The 20,819-nt window shown below is 40.0% G+C and overlaps 1 protein-coding gene across 1 annotated transcript in view; it reads right to left on the bottom strand.

Moving 5' to 3' along the window:
* LOC142760544 (troponin T, cardiac muscle-like) overlaps positions 1-20,819 on the bottom strand; it is a 200,045-nt gene that overhangs the window by 74,570 nt on the left and 104,656 nt on the right. The window contains exon 5 of the mRNA XM_075863736.1: positions 949-1,026. Within this exon, the coding sequence (XP_075719851.1) occupies positions 949-1,026 (78 nt within the window). The remainder of the gene's footprint in view (positions 1-948; positions 1,027-20,819) is intronic.

The raw sequence follows: 20,819 nt of genomic DNA, 5'->3' as shown, positions 1-20,819 counted from the left end.
TCTGGAACAGATGGGTAGTGGGACTATCCATGAACAGAAAAAGACTTTCGGGCTGGTGTAAAATGTGTTAGTAGCTGTTTGAGGAGTCATTTTTTTAATGTTTTTATTTTAATTTTATTTTTTTTCGTTTTTTTTTCCTCTTTTCTTTCTCTCACACTCTCCCCTATTTTCCAGGGTTTTAGTGGATGATTGTTGATTTTCCAGCATTGACTTTTGGGATAGTGTCTGTACTACATAATATTTTGTTTAATATAATGTTAACTCAGAATATTTTCTTAGTTTTTTTGTTATGTAGTGTGAAATATTTTGTTATATAATTCAACAATAAATTATATTATAATTTATAAATACTATATTAATATTTCATACTATATTATTTAATATTTAACAATATTATTTTATAATATTGTTTTAATTACTATTTTATTATTTGTATCTACTATATAGCCTTTGATAATTAGAAGGGGTGTCCGCATACTTTTGGCCACTTTTTTTTTTTGTGTTTATCAACTGTTATTATTTTAGACCTTTCTAACTATAATGCAATGTCATATGTTGATATGACATTACATTATTGGCTGTAAACATAAAATGCATAGGCATTTATCAGGTATGCCCAAACAGGCAATATTACTGGATAGTCCATGGGGCCCATTCACATGCAGCTGAACAAACTGCGCAGATTTGAGGACATGTTGCGGACATGTTGTTCTTTTCTATTGACGCACAGAGAATCCAGATAGATGGATACATAAATAAATTAAATTAACTTATAATGTCTGTCTACTAACAAATTACCCTAAGCATTAACAGAATGTAAATGGTTTCTGCTGTCGAACAAAGATGGATAATATGACATACATTTTCTGACAAATAAAATTACAATCATAGTTTTTTGCCCAGTTCAGCTTCTCTTTACAAGTGTAATAATACAGCAAACATACTCACTGCCAATCTGGTCTGCCTCTCCTTCTCCCTCTCTGTTCGAATTCTTAGCTGCTCTGCACGTTCTGCTCTCCGTTTCTCCTACAATATTTTAAAGGTATATCATTATTAAAATATATATATATAATTAGGAAAATAAAAAATGTATTTGTTTATTACAAAGCCTCTACTGTATTTAAGAGCTGATAAACCCAAAAGAAGAAATGATCGACTAAAGCACAACAAATTAATAGCAAAAAATACAAAATTTTATTGACATGAAAATGTAACAAGGTTAAAACTGGAACAGGGAATGAGTCACTCAATAAAAAGACATCGAAAACGATCATGTACCAGTTGTAGATGTAACATAAATCTATACAACACTGTTTGTTTGTTAATACAGCAAAGAGAATAGTACATATACCTATGTAGACCTGTAGCTAATAAAGCCAAATGGGTGATGACAAAAAAAGATCCACATGGGATACGATGCATGTATGTAATGCCTAGGTCACCTCTGTGAGAGTAAATGTGTGGCAATCGTTACATGTGAATACCTGAATGCAGTGATTGTCTGCATGTATGTGATAGACTAATATAAGCCATCATGTGTATTTGCAGAATCAATGTTTCAGATAACAACAATGTGCATGGGCTCACAAAGGGGTAACAGGCCAATGGCAGGCAAAAAGTCAGTAATAGCTGTGAAACATACCGGTGGACATGATGGAGACGTGGAAAAGGATGTCTGGACCCGACGCGCGTTTCGGCAACTGCCTTCGTCCGGGGTTAGGGTGAAACTGCTAATATCTACCTATATATAGAGTGTAGCTCAGGTGTTTGCGATGTATACAGAAATGAGGAGAGGAGGAGGCAAAATCAGATGACAGAAGTCGGCGTCTGGTGCGGGGTACCAAGATGGCGCTGCCCCACTTCCGGTCCGCGTCATCAGAGAGGATGTGGGGCGGCGCGGACTAACCACGCCCCCCACACACATCCCACTCCGAGTGGAGACAGCGGTCGGAAGAGGCCAGGGCCACTCCCCCCATGAACACGAACATCTGATCAGGATGTCATGAACACCAGCGCGCAGTCCATCATCGATATGTACCAGAAGGAAACGGGGAAAGAAAATACAGATGGTTTGCAAGATATTGTATATAGTTGAAAATAAACAAATGGCGTGAGATGACTTCCTATGGTGTGAGTTATGTGATGTGTGACATGAAGAAAAAGACAGGAGTGTGATATGAATGAATAAATAAATACATCACTGGCAATAGTGAAAATGATTAAATAGATAGTGTGATTTAAATAGTGTGATGTAAAAATGTGAGTGTGAAAATTTGAAGGTGAAAGATTGTGAGTGTAAAGGATAATAAATATGAATGCCAATGAAAGTATGAGTGGGGTGGCAAATGTACAATATGATGCAAGTGAATTAGACTAAAATATGATAAGAAATATAATGAGAATAATAAAACACGTTAATGTGTGTGTGAACATACAAAAATAGTGGACACAAAATTGTTCTGTGGATATCAGTACGGAATAACACCTAAGTACTGAGTCTAGAATAGCCATTATAATGAAGCCACATGTATTAGTACATGTATTTAAGAGCTGAGCCGAATTCATGTCGAAGTCACCTCCAGTCTACATAATTGCATAGTCGAAATCTCTGCACGGTAAGAGTTCCTGCTTCAAAGCTATACATTTACTGTGATGGGAGAGATTTTCTGTACTGCAGCTGTATGATCACTGGACATTTCTGCTGTGATGTAGATAAAACTGAAAGGGAACCTGTCCTGTCGAGCATACGGTCGAATCTGTAGGCTTTATATTGTATAGCATGAGGAGATGAGAAAATGGACATATAGTTTTGTGGGAAAAGATTCAGGATAACTTCTAACTTATTTATTTAAATCCCTCACTATGAGCTAAAGGAGTCCAATAGGCGGTCTCATTCATTGATTGACTGGATTCCATGTATTAGTGTGCCCACAGAAATAGCTGCCAATCACTGAGAGGGACTGCACACTGTACTGCAGCCCACAGTGAGCATGAACTGAAATCAAAAAATTACACGTTATCCTGAACCTTTATTACAATATGTATTTTATGACCCCCTGATTAACACTCTTAACTCCTTCCCACAAAATCACTTCTCACGTTACTGTACGTGATGTTGACGGATGCGGCTCAGAAGCGGAGCCTGCGCCATTAGCCGCAGGTGTCAGCTGTTTTGTCACAGCTAACACCTTGCTATAATGGCCAGGATGGGAGCTAGGCTTCGATCTGGCCGATTAACCCCTTAGATGCAGCGATCAAAAGAGATCGCTGCATCTAGGTGGTTAGATCGCACCCAATGGTTGCTAATGGCAACGATTGGCACCTGCTATGGCAATCGGAGGCCTAGCGATGGCCTCCTAGTACGGAAGCCTATTAGACCCCACCGGGAGGTGAAGGCTAATAGGCTTGCTGCCAGTGAATAGCTGACAGCGACTCTAATACACTGCACTATATAGGTACAGCAGTGTATTAGAATAGCGATCAGGGCTTCATGCCTCCAAGTCCCATAGTGGGACAAAAAAAAAAAGTTAATAAAAATGTTGTCAAAACCTAAAAAAAAAAAAAAAGTTTCCAGGTAAAAAAAACCAATAACAACCTTTTTTCCCATAAGGCTGGGTTCACACGACCTATTTTCAGACGTAAACGAGGCGTATTATGCCTCATTTTACGTCTGAAAATAGGGCTGCAATACGTCGGCAAACATCTGCCCATTCATTTGAATGGGTTTGCCGACGTATTGTGCAGACGACCTATAATTTACGCGTCGTCGTTTGACAGCTGTCAAACGACGACGCGTAAATGGACTGCCTCGGCAAAGAAGTGCAGGGCACTTCTTTGCCACGTAATTTGAGCTGTTCTTCATTGAACTCAATGAAGCACAGCTCAAGATTTACGAGCGTCTCAGACGCCTCGTAAATTACGAGGAGGAGGATTTACGTGTGAAACGAGGCAGCTGTTAACAGTCTGTCTTTTCACACGTAAATGCCTCTCATCGTGTGAAACTTTAAAGGAAAACTTTAAAGAAGTACACATATTTGGTATCACCGTGTCCGTAACAACCCAAACTATAAAAATATCATGCTATTTTACCTGCACTGTGAACGCTGTAAAAAATAAAATAAAAAAAATAATTTCAGAATCACTGTTTTTTAGTCACTACCCCTCTCAAAATATAGAATAAAAAGTGATCAAAAAGTCACATGTACTCCAAAATAGTACTAATAAAAACTGCATCCCGTCCCGCAAAATACAAGCCCTTGCACAGCTTTTAGGACTGAGAAAGTTAGAAAAGTTATGGCTCTCAGAATATTGCGACACAAAAAATTTATTATTTGAAACAAAAGTGGTTTTATTGTGCAGACGCTGTAAAACATAAAAAATCTATATACATACGGCATCGGCGTAATCGCATCGACCCGCAGAATAAAGTAACATTTTAATTTATAGCACATGGTGAGTGCCGTAAAAAATTAATAAAAAAACCTTTATCAGAATTGCTGGTTTTTGGTCACCTTGCGTGCCAAAACAAATTAAGTAAAAAGTGATTAAAAAAAATCACATGTACCCAAAAATAGTACCAACGAAAACTACAGATTGTCACACAGCTCCAGTGGAGAAAAATGTAAAACATTATGGCTCTCAGAATATGGTGATGCAAAATGTGCAGAGTGTTCCAAAAGCGGATAAGATTGGGCACCATTTATCAGTTTATTTAGCAACACTGGACAAACATCTGCAGATTATTATTTATTTACCGCATTATTATACCCTCTTATCATGCCCTGATTTATTCCGCAGAGCTTACATATGCGCCCACATTATAAACTGAAATACTTGCAAAACCCTGAACAGAACAACTACCAAGCAAAATCTGCGCTCCAAAAGCCAAATGGCGCTCCCCCATTCTGAACCCTACAGCATGCGTAAACAGCAGTTTATGTCCACAGATATGGCATCTCCATACCCGTGAGAACTCGCTTAACAGTTTGAGGTTTTTCTCTTCAGTGGCACGAACTGGGCACAACATATTGTGCACTAAAATTGCAAAACTCTGAAAAATTGCAATTTTCACTTTGCACTGAGCGTTCATTTCTAATACAAAACAAATAAACCTGTGGGGTCAAAATGCTTACTACACCCCTTAGAAAATGCCTTGAGGGGTGCACTTTCCAAAATGGGGGTCACTACTTGGGGGTATTTGACACCAGAGCTCTGCCATTGTAGGCCAATGCTGCACCAACATAGACCTCAAATGCGCATTTGCCCTTTCACTCCTAAACCCTGTCATATGTCCAGGCAAATGATAAATGCCTTGAGGGGTGTAGTTTACTAAATGGGGTCACTTATCAGGGTTTTCCACTCTACTCTGGTACCTAAGGGAGCTCTGCAAATGTGACATGGCACCCGTACACCAGTCCAGCCAAATGGCGCTCCTTCCATTTTGAGTTCTGCCATGTGCCCAAACAGCAGTTTAGGGCTACACATGGGGTATTGCCATACTCGGGAGGACTTGGGTAACAAATTGTGCTTTTTTTGTCTCCTATTACCCCTTGTGAAAATAAAAAATTGGGAGCAAGAGCTGCCTATTTTTGGAAAAAATAAAATTTTTAATTTTCACTGCCTAATTCTAATAAAATCTATGAAACACCTCTGATACCCCTCAAAGATGAATGCTCTGAGGGGTATAGTTTCCAAAATTGAGTCACTTCTCAGGGGTTTCTACTGTACTAGTATCTCAGGGACTCTGCAAATGCGACATGGCGCCCAAAAACCAATCAAGGAAAATCTGCATGCCAAGTAGCACTACTGACAATCTGAGCCCTGTGCTTTACTAGTGTTGGGGTGCTTTTTCCTCCTTTATTCCTTGCGAAAATGAAAAAAAATTCAACATTTTAGTGGAAAAAACATGGTGATTTTAATTTTCACTGCCGAATCCAATAAATTCAGCAAAAAAAAACAGTGGAGTCAAAATGCTCACTATACAACTAGATAAATTCCTTGAGGGGTGTAATTTCCCAAATGGTCACTTTTGCGGGGTCTGCACTGTTTCAGCCCCTCAGGGGCTTTGGAAATGTGATATGGCACCGCAAACGATTCCAGCAAAATTTGAGCTCCAAAAGTCAAATGGTCGTCTTCCTTTTTTTCTAAGCCCTGCCGTGTGTCCAAACAGCAGTTTATTACCACATATGGGGTATTGCTGTGACCAGAAGAGTTTGCTTTACAAATGTTGGGGTGCTTTTTTAACTTTATTGTGAAAGTGAAAAAATCTGAGCTAAAACAACATTTTATTAAAAAGAAAATTTAGATTTTCAATTTCACGGCCTAATTCCAATCAATTCTGCAAAAAAAACTGTGGGGTTAAAATGGAACTATGCCCCTAGAAAATTCCTTGAGGGGTGAAGTTTACAAAATGGGGTCACTTTTGGGGGGGGTTTACACTGTTTTGGTCCCTCCAGCAAAATCTGCGCTCCAAAGTCCAAATGGCGCCCGTTCCCTTCTGAGCCCTGCCGTGGGTCCATACATCAGTTTACTACCACATGTGGGATATTGCCGTAATCGGGAGAAATTGCTATACAAATGTTGGGGCGCTTTTTCTCCTTTATTCCTTGTAAAGATTTTTCTTTTTCCAGACTAAATCCAATAAGTTTAGCAAAAAAACTGTGTGGTCAAAATGCTAACTATACCCCCAGATACATTTCTTGAGGGCTAGAAACTGCAGAATCTAGGCAATAAATATTGAGTTGCATTTCTCTGGTAAAACCTTATGTGTTACAGATTTTTTTTTTATTACAAATGAATTTAAGCAAAAAAATAATGAAACTACTTTGCTTTAATTCCTGTGACACGCGTAAGGGTTTAAGAAACTTTCTGAATGCTGTTTTGAATACTTTGATGGTTGCAGTTTTAAAATGGCGTGATTTCTGGGGACTTTCTAATATATAAGGCCGTCAAAGCCACTTCAGAACTGAACATTATCTCTGAAAAAATAGCGATATGGCAAATGTTAACTAGTAACTATTGTGTGTGGTATTAACATCTGTCTGACAAGCAAATACATTTAAAATGTAGAAAAATGCTCATTTTCTCAGAATTTGTGTTTTTCACAAATAATTACTGATTATATCGACCAAATTTTACCACTAACATAAAGTACAATCTGTCATGAGCAAACAATCTCAGAATTTCTTGGATACATAAAAGCATTCCAAAGTTATTACCACATGAAGTGACATGTCAGATTTGAAAAAATTGTCTGTGTCCTTAAGGCCAAAACAGACTGTGTCCTTAAGGAGTTAGCAAGCAAGTCTATTACTCTTCCTCTAGTTAGGCCTATAATGTCCATTGGTTAATTTAAAACGTTGCTTCATGTTAGATGCTATTTCCTCTAATTGATATTTTACAAGGCTTTTTTAAAACTTTGCTTCATGTTTGAAACTACCTCCCCTTCCCAACTTCAGTGTTCAAATTCAGTTAAATTTGCATGAGTTATGGACTGCATACTGCTAAAATGAAGTAAAACTATGTCCATATCATATAAAGGTAAATCATCTGTTTTGTTAATTAAACATATTTGAAAGTTAACATATTTGAAAGTTAATCTCCTGTCATTACTGAGTTTTCTGACTTCTTCTTTGAGATACATGTTATGCTAAATGAAAATAACATTTCTGGTACTGTAGGCTGTTAAAGGATTATTTCAATCATAGATATTTATGGTATATCCACAGGATATGCCATAAATATCTGATATCCCAGAGGTGGGACCTGCCCCTATCTCCAGAACAGGGTTTCCCCGATCCGAGTCCCGAATTGTGAGGAGGTTGCCTGCTGCACCTTATAGAGGGGGTTCTCGCATTCATTTTTATTGGAGTTACGGAAACAGCTGATAGAACACGGTGCTTGAAATAGGTGCAGGATTTGTGCCCAAAACACATTTACAGCATATACTGATGTCTTTGACGGGAATAACCCTTAAACCATGGCTCTGTTAGGTTACGTTCAATCAAATTTAAGTGGGAATGCATCTGAAGCATAATGGATTTGTACAAACCCCATTAATATATATGGAACAGTCTGGAGCAAATCTGCCACGTGTGAACCTTAAAAGTGGGTTATAGTGGCACAGTTATAAGTGGTACTACGGAAAAAAAAAAAACACACATCTTTTACATAAAATGCACTTGTAGGCTTGAGATAGGGTAAACATTTGTGTTTTGTGTTTGGTTTAAAAAAAATATACACACAAAAACTGTACCATAACCTAACTTCTTACCAGTTTTGATCTTCACGACAGAGCCTTATTTTTTTTTTCGGACAGGATTTAATTTATGTGGTTAAAACTTTTAAATGCTTTTGCTTATCTAAGCAATTCTGAGTGTTATCTTGGGACCGATTGTATTTTATGTTAGTGGCAAAATGTGTTCGATACTTAGTGTCTGTTTGTAGAAATACTCTGGAAGAGACAGATAGTAATACCAAACAAAATAGTTACTAATTAACATTTACCATATGTTTTCTTTGTTAGCATAATTGTTTTATTTTTCTAGGATGTTAGAAGGGTTATAATTTTAGCAGCAATTTCACATTTTTCAAGAAAATTTCCCCAAATTTTTTTTGTCATCAATTCAGCTCTGAAGTGGCTTTGACGGGCCTATATATTAGAAACCCCAATTAAAAAACGGCACCCCTCATTTATTCAAAATGGCATTTAGAACGTTTCTTTACCATTTTGGTGGAGGTGAACTTTACAAATTCCTTTTTATTTACAGAAATTCAGTTTTAATCCATTTTTTTTTCTATAACACAATAGAAACATAACTCAATATTTATTACCCAGATTCTGCAGTTTTTAGAAATATCCCATTTGTGCCCCTGATGTGCTATTTGACTCAAACACAGGCCACAGGGGTCTCCTTCCTATTAGAATATATTTTAGTCACCTTTTCAGGTTGGTAGAGGTCTTGTGGTGCCAAAACATATAAAGCCCCCCTAAAAAGACTAAACAGGTTCTGCCGAATACGGAAATGGCATATAAAAATGTGGACGTTAAATGCTGCTTGGGCACACTGCAGGACTCAGAAGGATAGCGCAATTTGGCTTATAGAGTGTAAATTTTGCTGGATTGGTTTGTGGGCACCTTGTCGCTTTTGCAGAGCTCCTAAGGTGTCAGTACAGTGAAAACACCAAAGAATTGACCCCATTTTGTAAACTACACCCATTATAGTATTCATCAAAAGTATATTAAGAAATACTTGTTTTGTTTGTTCTTTTACTGGTATTTAAATTTATCACGTGTGGGCAGATGTAAGCTGTGCAAATTACATCAGGGTATAAATTGGTATAATAATTGGGTAAATAAATTATAAAATTAATAATCCAGCACAGGCCAGATTTTTCGGGGCAGGTGTCACACTCATAAGTGGTGTCTTTTCTTATCCCGCTTTTGAAACATACGTTGCCCCTTTTATGTGTCATTCCCTTCCTAGCAGAAGGGAAAGTGTAGGGTATGTTCATACGGCGCTAAAAAAAACCCGATGTGTAAACGTGTCAAATACGCTAACGTTTCTTGTGAAGCTCTTTTAAAATAGTCGTTTTTGACACTTTTCCCATGTGTTTTGTGCGTGCTTTTTGTGCGTTTTTGGCATGCAATTAGTCCTCCATTGAATATGGGTACATTTGGCGTGTTTGCAGCACGTTTTACACAAAGCTTTTTACACTAGGCGTTTTATAAAATACGCTTGCGTAATAAAAAAGTGCTTAATGAAGCAGGTTTTTTTACGTGTAATTCGGCACATAAAACTCTCCAAAATACACGTCAAATACACGCTGTGTGAACAGGGTTGTACAATACGTACACCCTCGCTTCTAGACATGGCTGTGCCTGGTATTACAGCTCAACTCAGTCCTATGCACATGAATGGGACTGATCTACTCTGGGATGTAATACCAGGTACAACCGCTACTAAAAACTAATACTACTGCTGTGCCTTATAAACAATAAAGGCACCTACAAATAGCTGCTCGGCGGGGGTGCCAAAAGTCAGACCCCCACCGATCTGATATTGATAGCCTATCCTAAGGACAGCCCGGATATCCCCTTAAACCCTTCACGCTCATCGACGTAATATTCCGTTGCGCTAACCAATACGTTCGCGCTCAGCGATGGAATATTACGTCGCGGGAGTAACGGCCATTTCGGCCGCCTTCCCGACACATGCAGGAGATGTGACAGCTGCTGTCTTGTACAGCAGTTGCCGCAGCTCCTATAGCGGGGACAGATTGCTGTGTCCCCGCTGATTAACCCCTTCAATAGCGATCACGGCTACAATCACCAGCCTGCTACACGATAGCGGCCGGCGATGGTGACTATGGCAACCGGACACCTAACATCGACGGAAGCCTAGTGGGTGCTGACAAAGTCAGGACCCACTATGCTTGCTGTCAGTGAGTAGCTGACAGCTCGAATACACTGCACTACGCATGTAGTGCAGTGTATTAGAATAGCGATCAGGGCCTCCTGCCCTCAAGTCCCCTAGTGGGACAAAGTAATAAAGAAAATAAAAGTTTTAAAAGTAATAAAAAGTAAAAATCCCCCCTTTTCCCTTATCAGTCCTTTATTATTAATAAAAATATATAAACAAACAAATAAACGATACATAATTGATATCGCCGCGTCCAAAACGGCCTGAACTACAAGATTATTTCGTTATTTATCCCGCGCGGTGAACGCCGTAAAAGAAAAATAATAATAAACCGTACCAGAATCACAATTGTTTGGTCACTTCACCTCCCAAAAAATAAAAAGAGATCAAAAAGTCGCATGTACCTAAAAATGGTGCTGATCGAAACTACAGTTCGTTACGCAAAAAATAAGTCCTCACATGGCTTTCTTGATGAAAAAATAAAAAAGTTATGGCTCTTAGAATAAGGCAACACAAAAAGTAAATGATTTTTTACAAAAAGTATTTTATTGTGCAAACGCCATAAGACATAAAAAAAACTATAAACATTTGGTATCGCCGTAATCGCATCGCCCCGCAGAATAAAGTGAATATGTCATTTATAGCGCACGGTGAATGCTGTAAAAAAATAGAATAAAAAAACAATAGTAGAATTGCTGTTTAGTCACCACGCCAATTAAAAATAGAATAAAAACTGATCAAAAAGGCACATGCACCCCATGAAAACAGCAATGAATTCCTCAACGGGTCTAGTTTCCAAAATGGGGTCACTTTTGGGGGGTTTCTACTGTTTTGGCACCACAAGACCTCTTCAAACCGGACATGGTGCCTAATAAATAGGAGGGCTCAAAATCCACTAGGTGCTCCTTTGCTTTGTAGGCCGGTGCTTCAGTCCATTACCGCACTAGGGCCACATGTGGGATATTTCTCAAAACTGCAGAATCTGAGCAATAAATATTAAGTTGCGTTTCGTTGATAAAACCTTTTGTGTTATAAAAAAAAAAATTGTATAAAAAGGATTTTCTGACCAAAAAAAATATGTACATTTCACCTCTACTTTGCTCTAAATTACCCTGACACCCCTAAAGGGTACATAAACTTTCTAAATGCTGTTGTGAATACTTTGTGGGGTCGAGTTTCTAAAATGGGGTGTTTCATAGGGGTTTCTAATATATAGGTCCCTCAAAGCAACTTCAGATGTGAACTGGAACCAAAAAAAATAAATAAATTAGGCAATACTTCGCTTCTTACATTATACTGATAATGAGCCGTGCCCACCCCAAGATGACCCAATTTTTGACCGTTTGTATAAACGGAGACCCCTATTAGACCGTATCCGTGCCCGGTTTTCCCAAGTATACACCCCCGAGAAGTGTATTTCTATTGATGAGTCCTTGGTAGATTTTAAAGGGAGGGTTCAATACTGCCAGTCCCTGCCGAGTAAGAGGACAAGGTATGGCGTGAAGATGTATAAGCTGTGCGAGAGTGCATCAGGGTATACCTACAAATTTAGGATATATGAAGGGAAGGACACCAGTATTTAACCCCCACAATGCCCCCCCCCCTTTACTAGGAGTTAATGCAAAAATTGTGGGGGATTTGGTGCACCCACTGCTGGACCAGGGTTACCACCTCTACCTGGATAATTTTTATACCAGCGTCCCACTCTTCAACTGCCTCGCTTCCAGAAGTCCTGCGGCATGCGGCACAGCTAGAAAAAAATCTGAGAGGCCTGCCTAAGACTCTGCTTGCGCAAACACTCAGAAGGGGTGAAAGCAGGGCACATTCTAGCAGCAGCATATTGTGTGTCAAGTACAAGGACAAGAGAGATGTCACACCAGTATCCATGTACCTGTACCAAACCAGACTGCATCCTGGACTATAATAAGTACATGGGAGTGGTGGACTTGTCAGATCAAGTCCTGAATCCCTACAGCACCATGCAGTGTTGTATAAGTAGCTGGCCGTGCACATCATACAGATGGCTTTGTACAATGTGTACGTGCTACGTCGATGTACAGGCCAGAGGGGAACTTTCCTGGAATTTCAAGAGGTGATTATCAAGAACCAAGAAGGGGGGGGGGCACCCAGTACTTCTGGAAGCGAGGCCACACGCATTGTACCAGGACAACACTTTCCAGGAGAAGTTCCCCAAACTGGCAAGAAGGGAAAAAGTCAAAAGAGGTGCAAAGTCTGCTATAAGAGGGGGATAAGGACACAATATATCATGTGACACGTGTCCTGAAAAACCAGGGCTCTGTATGAAAGAGTGTTTTAAAATTTATCATACATCCCTTGGTTTTTAATTTACCCCAATTTTACTTACCTTGATGTACTCCGCACAGCATATCCCCCCTTGTCTTTCCCCTCTGGGCCCTGCTGTGTGCCCAGGCAGCTGTTAACAGCCACATTGAGGGTATTGCCGTACCCGTGAGAACCAACATTACAGTTTATACTTCGCACCAGAAAATTCCCAGTAGGCCAAATGGTGGTTCTTTCGTTCTGAGCCCTCCCATGGGCCCAAACAGCAGTTTATCACCACAAATGGGGTATTGCTGCACTCAGGACAAATTGGGCAACAAAATGGAGTATTTTATTTCTTGTGAAAATAAGATTTTTTCAGCCAAAACTACATATTATTGGAAAAAATTAATTTTGTTTTAATTCCCAGCCCAATTCAAATAAGTTCTGTGAAGAAACTATGGGGTCTAAATGGTCACATTACCCATAAATGAATTCCTTGAGGGGTGTAGTTTCCAAAATGGGATCATTTCTGGTGGGTTTCCATTGCTTTGATACCTCTGGGGCTCTGCAAATGCGACATGGCACCCGAAAACCAATCCAGCAAAATCTGGACTCCAACAAACACATAGCGCTCCTTTCCTTCTGAGCCCTCCCATGGACCCAAATGGCAGTTTATCACCACAAATGGGGCATTTCCGCACTAAGGACAAATTGGGCAACAAAATGGGGTATTTTGTTCCCTGTGAAAATAAGAAATTTTGATCACAAATGACATCTTATTGGAAAAAATTTCATTTTTTTAATTTCACAGCCCAATTTAAATAGGTGCTGTGAAAAAAACTGTCAAAATGATAACAACAACCATACATTAATTCCTTGAGGGGTGTAGTTTCCAAAATGGGGTCACTATTGGGGGATTCCTACTTCAAACCTGGCATGCTGCCTAAAATATATTATAATAGTCTACAAAATGCACTGGGTCCTTCTTTGCTTCTAGGGCTTGTGTTTTAGTCCACGAGCGCACTAGAGCCACATGTGGGACATTTCTAAAAACTGCAGAATCTGGACAATACATATTTAGTAGTATTTCTCTGGTAAAACCTTCTGTGTTACAGAAAAAAATTGAATAAAATTGAAATTCAGCAAGAAAAATGAAATTTGCAAATTTCACCTCCACTTTGCTTTAATTCCTGGGAAATGCCTGAAGGGTTAAAAAAACTTTCTAAATGCTGTTTTGAATACTTTGAGGGGTCTAGTTTTTAAAATGGGGTGTTTTATGGGGGTTTCTAATACATAGGCCCCTCAAAGCCACTTCAGAACTGAAGAGGTACCTTAAAAAAAAGGCTTTTGAAATTTTCTTAAAAATAGGAGAAATTGCTGTTTATGTTCTAAGCCTTGTATCGTCCAAGAAAAATAAAAGAATGTTCAAAAAATAATGCTAAGCTAAAGTAGACATATGGCAAATATGAACTAGTAACTATTTTGGGTGGTATAACCGTCTGTTTTACAAGCATATGCATTTAAATTCTGAAAAATTCTATTTTTTCAACATTTTCTCTAAATTTTGCAATTTTCACCAATAAACACTAAATATATCGACCAAATTTTACCACGAACATGAAGCCCAATGTGTCACGAGAAAACAATCTCAGAATCGCTTGGACAGGTTTAAGCATTCCTACGTTATTACCACATAAAGTGAAATATGTCAGATTTGAAAAATGGGCTTTGAGCCTTAAGGCCAAAACTAGGCTGCGTCCTTAAGAGGTTAAAGGCCAAAGTTATTTATTAACCTCTTCCCACTGTAGCCACTTTAGACCTTCCCGAAAGAGCCTTATTTTTCAAATCTGACATGTGTCACTTTATGTAATAATAGTTTTTGAATGATTTTACCTATCCAAGCGATTCTGAGATTGTGGTAAAATTTGGTCGATACATTTAGTATTTAATTGTGAAAAACACCAAAATTTGGCGTAAAAAAATTAGATTTTTTTCTAAATGTATCTGCTTGTAAAAACATTCCACACAATACCACACAAAATAGTTGCTAATTAACATTTCCCATATGTCCACTTTAGACTGGCACCATTTTTTTAACATCCTTTTATTTTTCTAGGATGTTACAAGGCTTAGAAATTTTGTAGAAATTTCTCACATTTTCAAAAGGCTATTTTTACAGGCACCAGTTCAGTTCTGAAGTGGCTTTGAGGGGCCTCTACAATACAAACCCACATAAGTCACACCATTTTATAAAATTGCACCCCTCAAAGTATTTAAAACAGGATTTAGAAAGTTTCTTAACCCTTTAGGCATTTCACAAGAATTAAAGTAGAGGTGGAATTTATGAATTTCTGCAAAAAAAATAAATAAATTGTATTCAATAAAAAAAAAAAAAATCTGTAATACAGAAGGTTTTACCAGAGAAACGCAACTCAATATATATTACCCAGATTCTTCCATTTTTAGAAATATCCCACATGTGGCCGTAGAGTGCTAATGGACTGAAGCACAGACCTCGGAAGCACCGAGTGGATTTTGGGGCCTTCTTTTTATTAGATTATATTTTAGGCACCATGTCAGGTTTGAAGAGGCCTTGTGATGCCAAAACAAAGGAAACACCCTATTTGGGAAACTACAAGTAATTTATCTAGGGGTGTATTGAGCATCTTGACCCCACAGGTCTTTCATAGATTTTAAAGAGATTTGGACATGAAAAATTATTTTTTTTTCCAATGAGATGTAGTTCTAGCTAGAAAAAAACAAAACAATGTCCACAAGGAATAAAGAAGAAAAAGCAATTCTGGCATGGTTTTTTTTATACAGCGTTCACCATGCATTATATTAACATGTTAACTTTACTCTGCGGGTCAGTACGATTCCGGCGATCCCAAATTTATAGCACTTTATGTTTTACAACTTTTTGTACAATAAAATTACTTTTGTAAAAAGAATGTATTTTTTTCTGTCGCCATGTAGTGAGTACCATAACCTTTTCATCTTTTTCATAGACAAAGCTGTATGAGGGCTCATTTTTTGCGAGAGGAGCTATATTTTTTATAGGTACCATTTTTCTATACATGCGACTTTTTGATCACTTTTTATTCCAATTTTTGTAGGGCAAAGTGACCAAGAAACAGAAATTCTGGCATTGTTTTTTACGTTTTATTTCTTTTTTACGTTGTTCACCGTATAGAATAAATAACATAACATTTTTATAGAAACAGATAGAAAGTATCGAGGCACTCACCGGACTTGCAACAAACTTCTTTATTCAAAGATCTTGGTCAGGATGTGGAATTAACCTCATCCTGACCAAGATCTTTGAATAAAGACGTTTGTTGCAAGTCAGGTGAGTGCCTGGATAATTTATCTGTTTATATCAAGTTGGTTTGTGCTGCACTTGTCGATGAGCACCTCCGGGGCAACTTAACTGCTGAAATCCATTAGGAAATAAAGCCATTTGAAACACTCCAACTACAAATTGACACTGGTTCAACAGTGCCAGCCTTTTCCTTATTTCTACTAATAACATTTTTATAGTTCAGGCCATTATGGTCGCGGTTTTACCAAATATGTTTGGTTTATTTATTTTTTCAATTTTAAAAAGGACATAAGGGAAAAAGGGCGATTATGTTTTATTTTATTACTTAAAGGTCCAACTGTCTGATTTATTTCTAATACATTGCACTACCTATGTAGTGCAATGTATTAGATCTGTCAGCTGTTCACTGACAGCAAGCCGATTAGGCTTCGCCTCCAGACGGGACCTAATCGACTTCCATAACGGCAGAACAGGAGGCTATTGTTAGGTCTCCTGTTCCCATAGCAGCAGTTGGCAGCACTGCGATCGCATGCAGGGCTGCCGATTTGCTACCAACCGCTAAGATGCAGCAATCACTTTCGATCGCGGCATCTAAGGGGTTACTGCCAGGAACCGGCGCTAGCTCCAGTCCCTGCCATTACAAGAGTGTGTCAGCTGTAACATACAGCTGACATCTACCACTGATGACGTCGGCTCAGCTCCTGAGCCGGCGCCATCTTTCCGTCGGTTACGGAAGCCTTTTAGGCCCCGCCTCTGGGCGGGGCCTGGAAGGCTTCCATACTTGCCAGACCGGGAGGCCTGTATTAGGCCTCCGGTTGCCATTGCAGCCGCCTGCACCCTGGCAATTTCGTTGCTGGGGTGGCGATGAACTGCCAACACCTTAAATGCAGCGATTATAAATTAACATGAAAAGCACAAACATTACAAAGAACGCCCATAAATTTTAATATTTAGTGCAATGAAAATAAAATCCTCAGGGTGATTTACATCCGTTTATTTAAAAAAAAAAAAAAAAACTGGGACAGATTCCAAAAGAACAAAGTAAATCTTTTCCTACCAATTATGACTACAGTCACACCCGGAAAAGGAAACTGCTTCGAAGCAAAGCAGGAACATAGAACAGTTGAGTAAAGATGCCATTCCTGCAAAACATCTGGGCAGAACTACTTTTTAAGGAATGAGAAGGTTTTGCAGGATTTCACTCTTTTCTGCAACTCTGTCTATTATACCATCCAAATCGAGACTCATAAGAATGTCTTTTTCTGTTGCGATCAGTATAAAAGAATCCAAATGATCCGGGGATAGTGAGTTTCTCAGTCGGTTCTTGATGAATTTTAAGGTGGAGAAACTTCTTTCTCAAGCAACTTGCATAAATTATATTGTCAGTAGGAATTTGTAGGCCAGACCAATCACGTTATATGTAACAGATTGTATCGCCATAGAATTTGATAGCAACAAATAGCTCAGTTCTATGGCTTAATTACCAACTCCACTTCTATATTGTCACATTGGGTATGTGGACCTACTGGGCCGTACCGCCTTGACGGTATGGCAGCTGGCCAACAGGACACAGTCTATAGTTCGTATAGTGTACCTATGGTAGCTCAGACAGTAGCAAGACAGGCTCGGCTTGGACCAAGCAGCAGGCAGGCGCCAGGCGTGGCGCGGTAGAACTTCAGCTCAACACAGCACTTGACCAGGATAGCACGGGATACAGGTTACAGGTAGCAGGAACGGGGAACACTGGGAACTGGAAAACACTTAGGAGACCATTTGCACAGACGACAACAAGGCTCATTGAAGGGTGGGACACAGCCCTTCTTATAGTCCAGGGTGCTCTTTGAGCAATCAGTCTGGACTGAGCTCGTGAGTGAACCCTGGTGGTCACTGTGGAACAGGATGGCCGCATGTGCAGACATCTCTGGAGAGAAGGGCGTCGACCGGATGGAAGGAGCTCGTGGTCAGCGACAACAGACATTACAGTATCCCCCCTCTTACCCCCCTCCTCTTGGGACCAGAACGTAAGAGAAACTTCTTAATGAGGGTAGGAGCATTGAGATTCTCCTCTGGATCCCAGAACCTCTCTTCTGGACCAAACCCTCTCAAATCTACTAAATAAAAGGTTCTTCCTCTTACTTTGTTGGTGTACAGGATCTCCTTAACCTCAAATATCTCGAAAGAACCGCTGGGGGCAACTGCAGGGCTAAGAGTCTTAGAATAGTGGTTCTGGAGCACAGGTTTCCGGAGAGAAACGTGAAAGGAGTTGGGGATCTGGAGGGTAGGAGGCAGCCGAAGCTTGTAGGAGACCGGGTTAATCTGTTGCAAGATCTCAAAGGGTCCGAGGAACCTGGGAGCAAACTTGTAAGATGGCACCCTCAGCCGGATATTTCTGGAGGACAGCCAGACCTTGGTAGCTAGAGAAAACTGGGGAGGTTCTCTTCTCCTTGTGTCTGCCTTACGTTTCATGCGGTCCACCACGAGCAAAATACAAGCAGGATCTTCCTCCGAAGGAAGGCTGGCCATGAAGCTATGCGACAGTGCGTCAGCCTTAATATTTTTAGACCCAGCCCTATAGGTGACCAAAAAGTTGAATCTGGTAAAAAATAACGCCCAACGAGCTTGTCTCGGGTTTAGCCTCCGGGCAGATTCTAAGAAAACCAGATTCTTGTGCTCGGTAAGGACCGTTACCTGGTGCCTAGCCCCCTCCAGGAAGTGGCGCCACTCTTCAAATACCCATTTAATGGCTAAGAGTTCGCGGTTGCCAATATCATAGTTACTGTCAGTGGGCAAAAACTTCCTGGAGAAGTAGGCACAGGGACGGAGATGGGTGAGGGACCTGGTACCCTGGGACAAGACAGCACCCACTCCCACATCAGAGGCGTCAACATCCACGATGAATGGCTCCATTTGGTTGGGCTGAACCAGCACTGGGGCCGAGATAAAGCACTTCTTAAGGACCTCAAAAGCCTGGACAGCCTCAGGAGGCCAGTGGAGGAGATCAGCACCTTTGCGAGTGAGATCCGTAAGAGGCTTAGCGATGACCGAGAAGTTAGCAATAAATCTCCTGTAATAATTAGCGAATCCCAGGAAGCACTGTAACGCCTTCAGGGAGGCAGGTTGGAACCATTCCGCCACAGACTGGACCTTGGCGGGGTCCATGCGAAATTCATGAGGAGTGAGGATTTGACCCAAAAATTGTATCTCTTGCACCCCAAACACACATTTTTTGGTCTTAGCAAACAGTTTGTTTTCCCGAAGGACCTGGAGCACATTCCTGACATTCTCAATGTGGGAGGACCAGTCCTTGGAAAACACAAGTATGTCATCAAGGTACACTACAAGAAATACCCCCAGGTAGTCTCTTAAAATCTCATTTATGAAATTCTGGAAGACCGCGGGAGCATTACTCAATCCAAAGGGCATGACGAGGTATTCAAAATGACCTTCGGGCGTGTTAAATGCAGTCTTCCACTCATCCCCCTCTTTGATGCGGATTAGGTTATAAGCCCCCCGTAGATCAAACTTAGAGAACCATTGGGCCCCCTGAACCTGATTGAAGAGATCAGGAATCAAAGGAAGGGGGTACTGGTTCCTTACAGTGACCTTATTCAAGTTCCGGTAGTCGATGCACGGCATAAGACCACCATCCTTCTTCCCTACGAAGAAGAAGCCAGCACCTACCGGAGAAGTAGAGGGGCGAATGTAACCCTTGGCCAGGCATTCCTGGATATACTCTCTCATGGCTTCACGTTCAGGACAAGAGAGATTGAATATCCTACCCTTAGGGAGCTTAGCTCCTGGTACCAAATCGATTGCGCAATCGTATTCTCTATGAGGAGGTAATACTTCGGAGGCCTCTTTAGAGAAAACATCAGCGAAGTCCTGAACAAACTCAGGTAGAGTGTTCACCTCCTCAGGGAGAGAAATAGAATTAATAGAAAAACATGACGTCATGCATTCATTACCCCATTTGGTAAGATCCCCAGTATTCCAGTTAAACATGGGATTATGCATTTGCAACCAGGGAAGGCATAAAACCAAATCGGACGATAATCCCTGCATCACCAGTACAGAGCACTGCTCCAAATGCATGGAGCCAAATCGGAGTTCAAAAACAGGGGTATGCTGTGTAAAATAACCATTAGCAAGAGGAGTGGAATCGATACCCACTACCGGGACAGGTTTAGGCACATCAATCAATGGCATAGCTAGAGACATAGCAAATTCCACAGACATAATATTAGCAGAAGACCCTGAATCCACGAAGGCACTGCAGGTAGCAGACCTACCACCAAAAGAGACCTGAAAGGGAAGCAAGATTTTATTAGGTATTAGTTTAAATTAAAAAAATAGGTGTAGTAGGTATACGTTTGCTTTCATTAAATTATAATAACTCTGCCTGTGTAAACGTTTAAAACAATTTTTATTTAGCAAAATGTATCATTAAAAAATTATGTAGGGCAATAAATTGCCAAAGAACTCAGATACAGGCGTTAACAGGCGAATCCATATAGCACACGATGGCATGCGGAGTGTAAACATGCAATAAGCACCTAGATACAAGTGCCCGACATGTAACAAACACCCCACACATTTAGTCCTGCCCCGTGTGCTGACAAATATTTAAAAGGATTTGCCTGCCACTGATATAACAGACACACTTCCCAACGCGTTTCTGCACCACATAGGGGAGCGTCCTCAGGGGTATATTTTGTCTATTTATCTTTATTAGTGAACGGCCGGTCAGCTTGTATGATGCTGTTCATTTGAATTTCGGCGCGCATGAGACATCT

This window comes from Rhinoderma darwinii, chromosome 4, assembly GCF_050947455.1.
Source record: "Rhinoderma darwinii isolate aRhiDar2 chromosome 4, aRhiDar2.hap1, whole genome shotgun sequence".
Taxonomy (NCBI): domain Eukaryota; kingdom Metazoa; phylum Chordata; class Amphibia; order Anura; family Rhinodermatidae; genus Rhinoderma; species Rhinoderma darwinii.
Note: the sequence above shows the minus strand (reverse complement) of the source record. Positions and strands in the feature narration are given on the sequence as shown.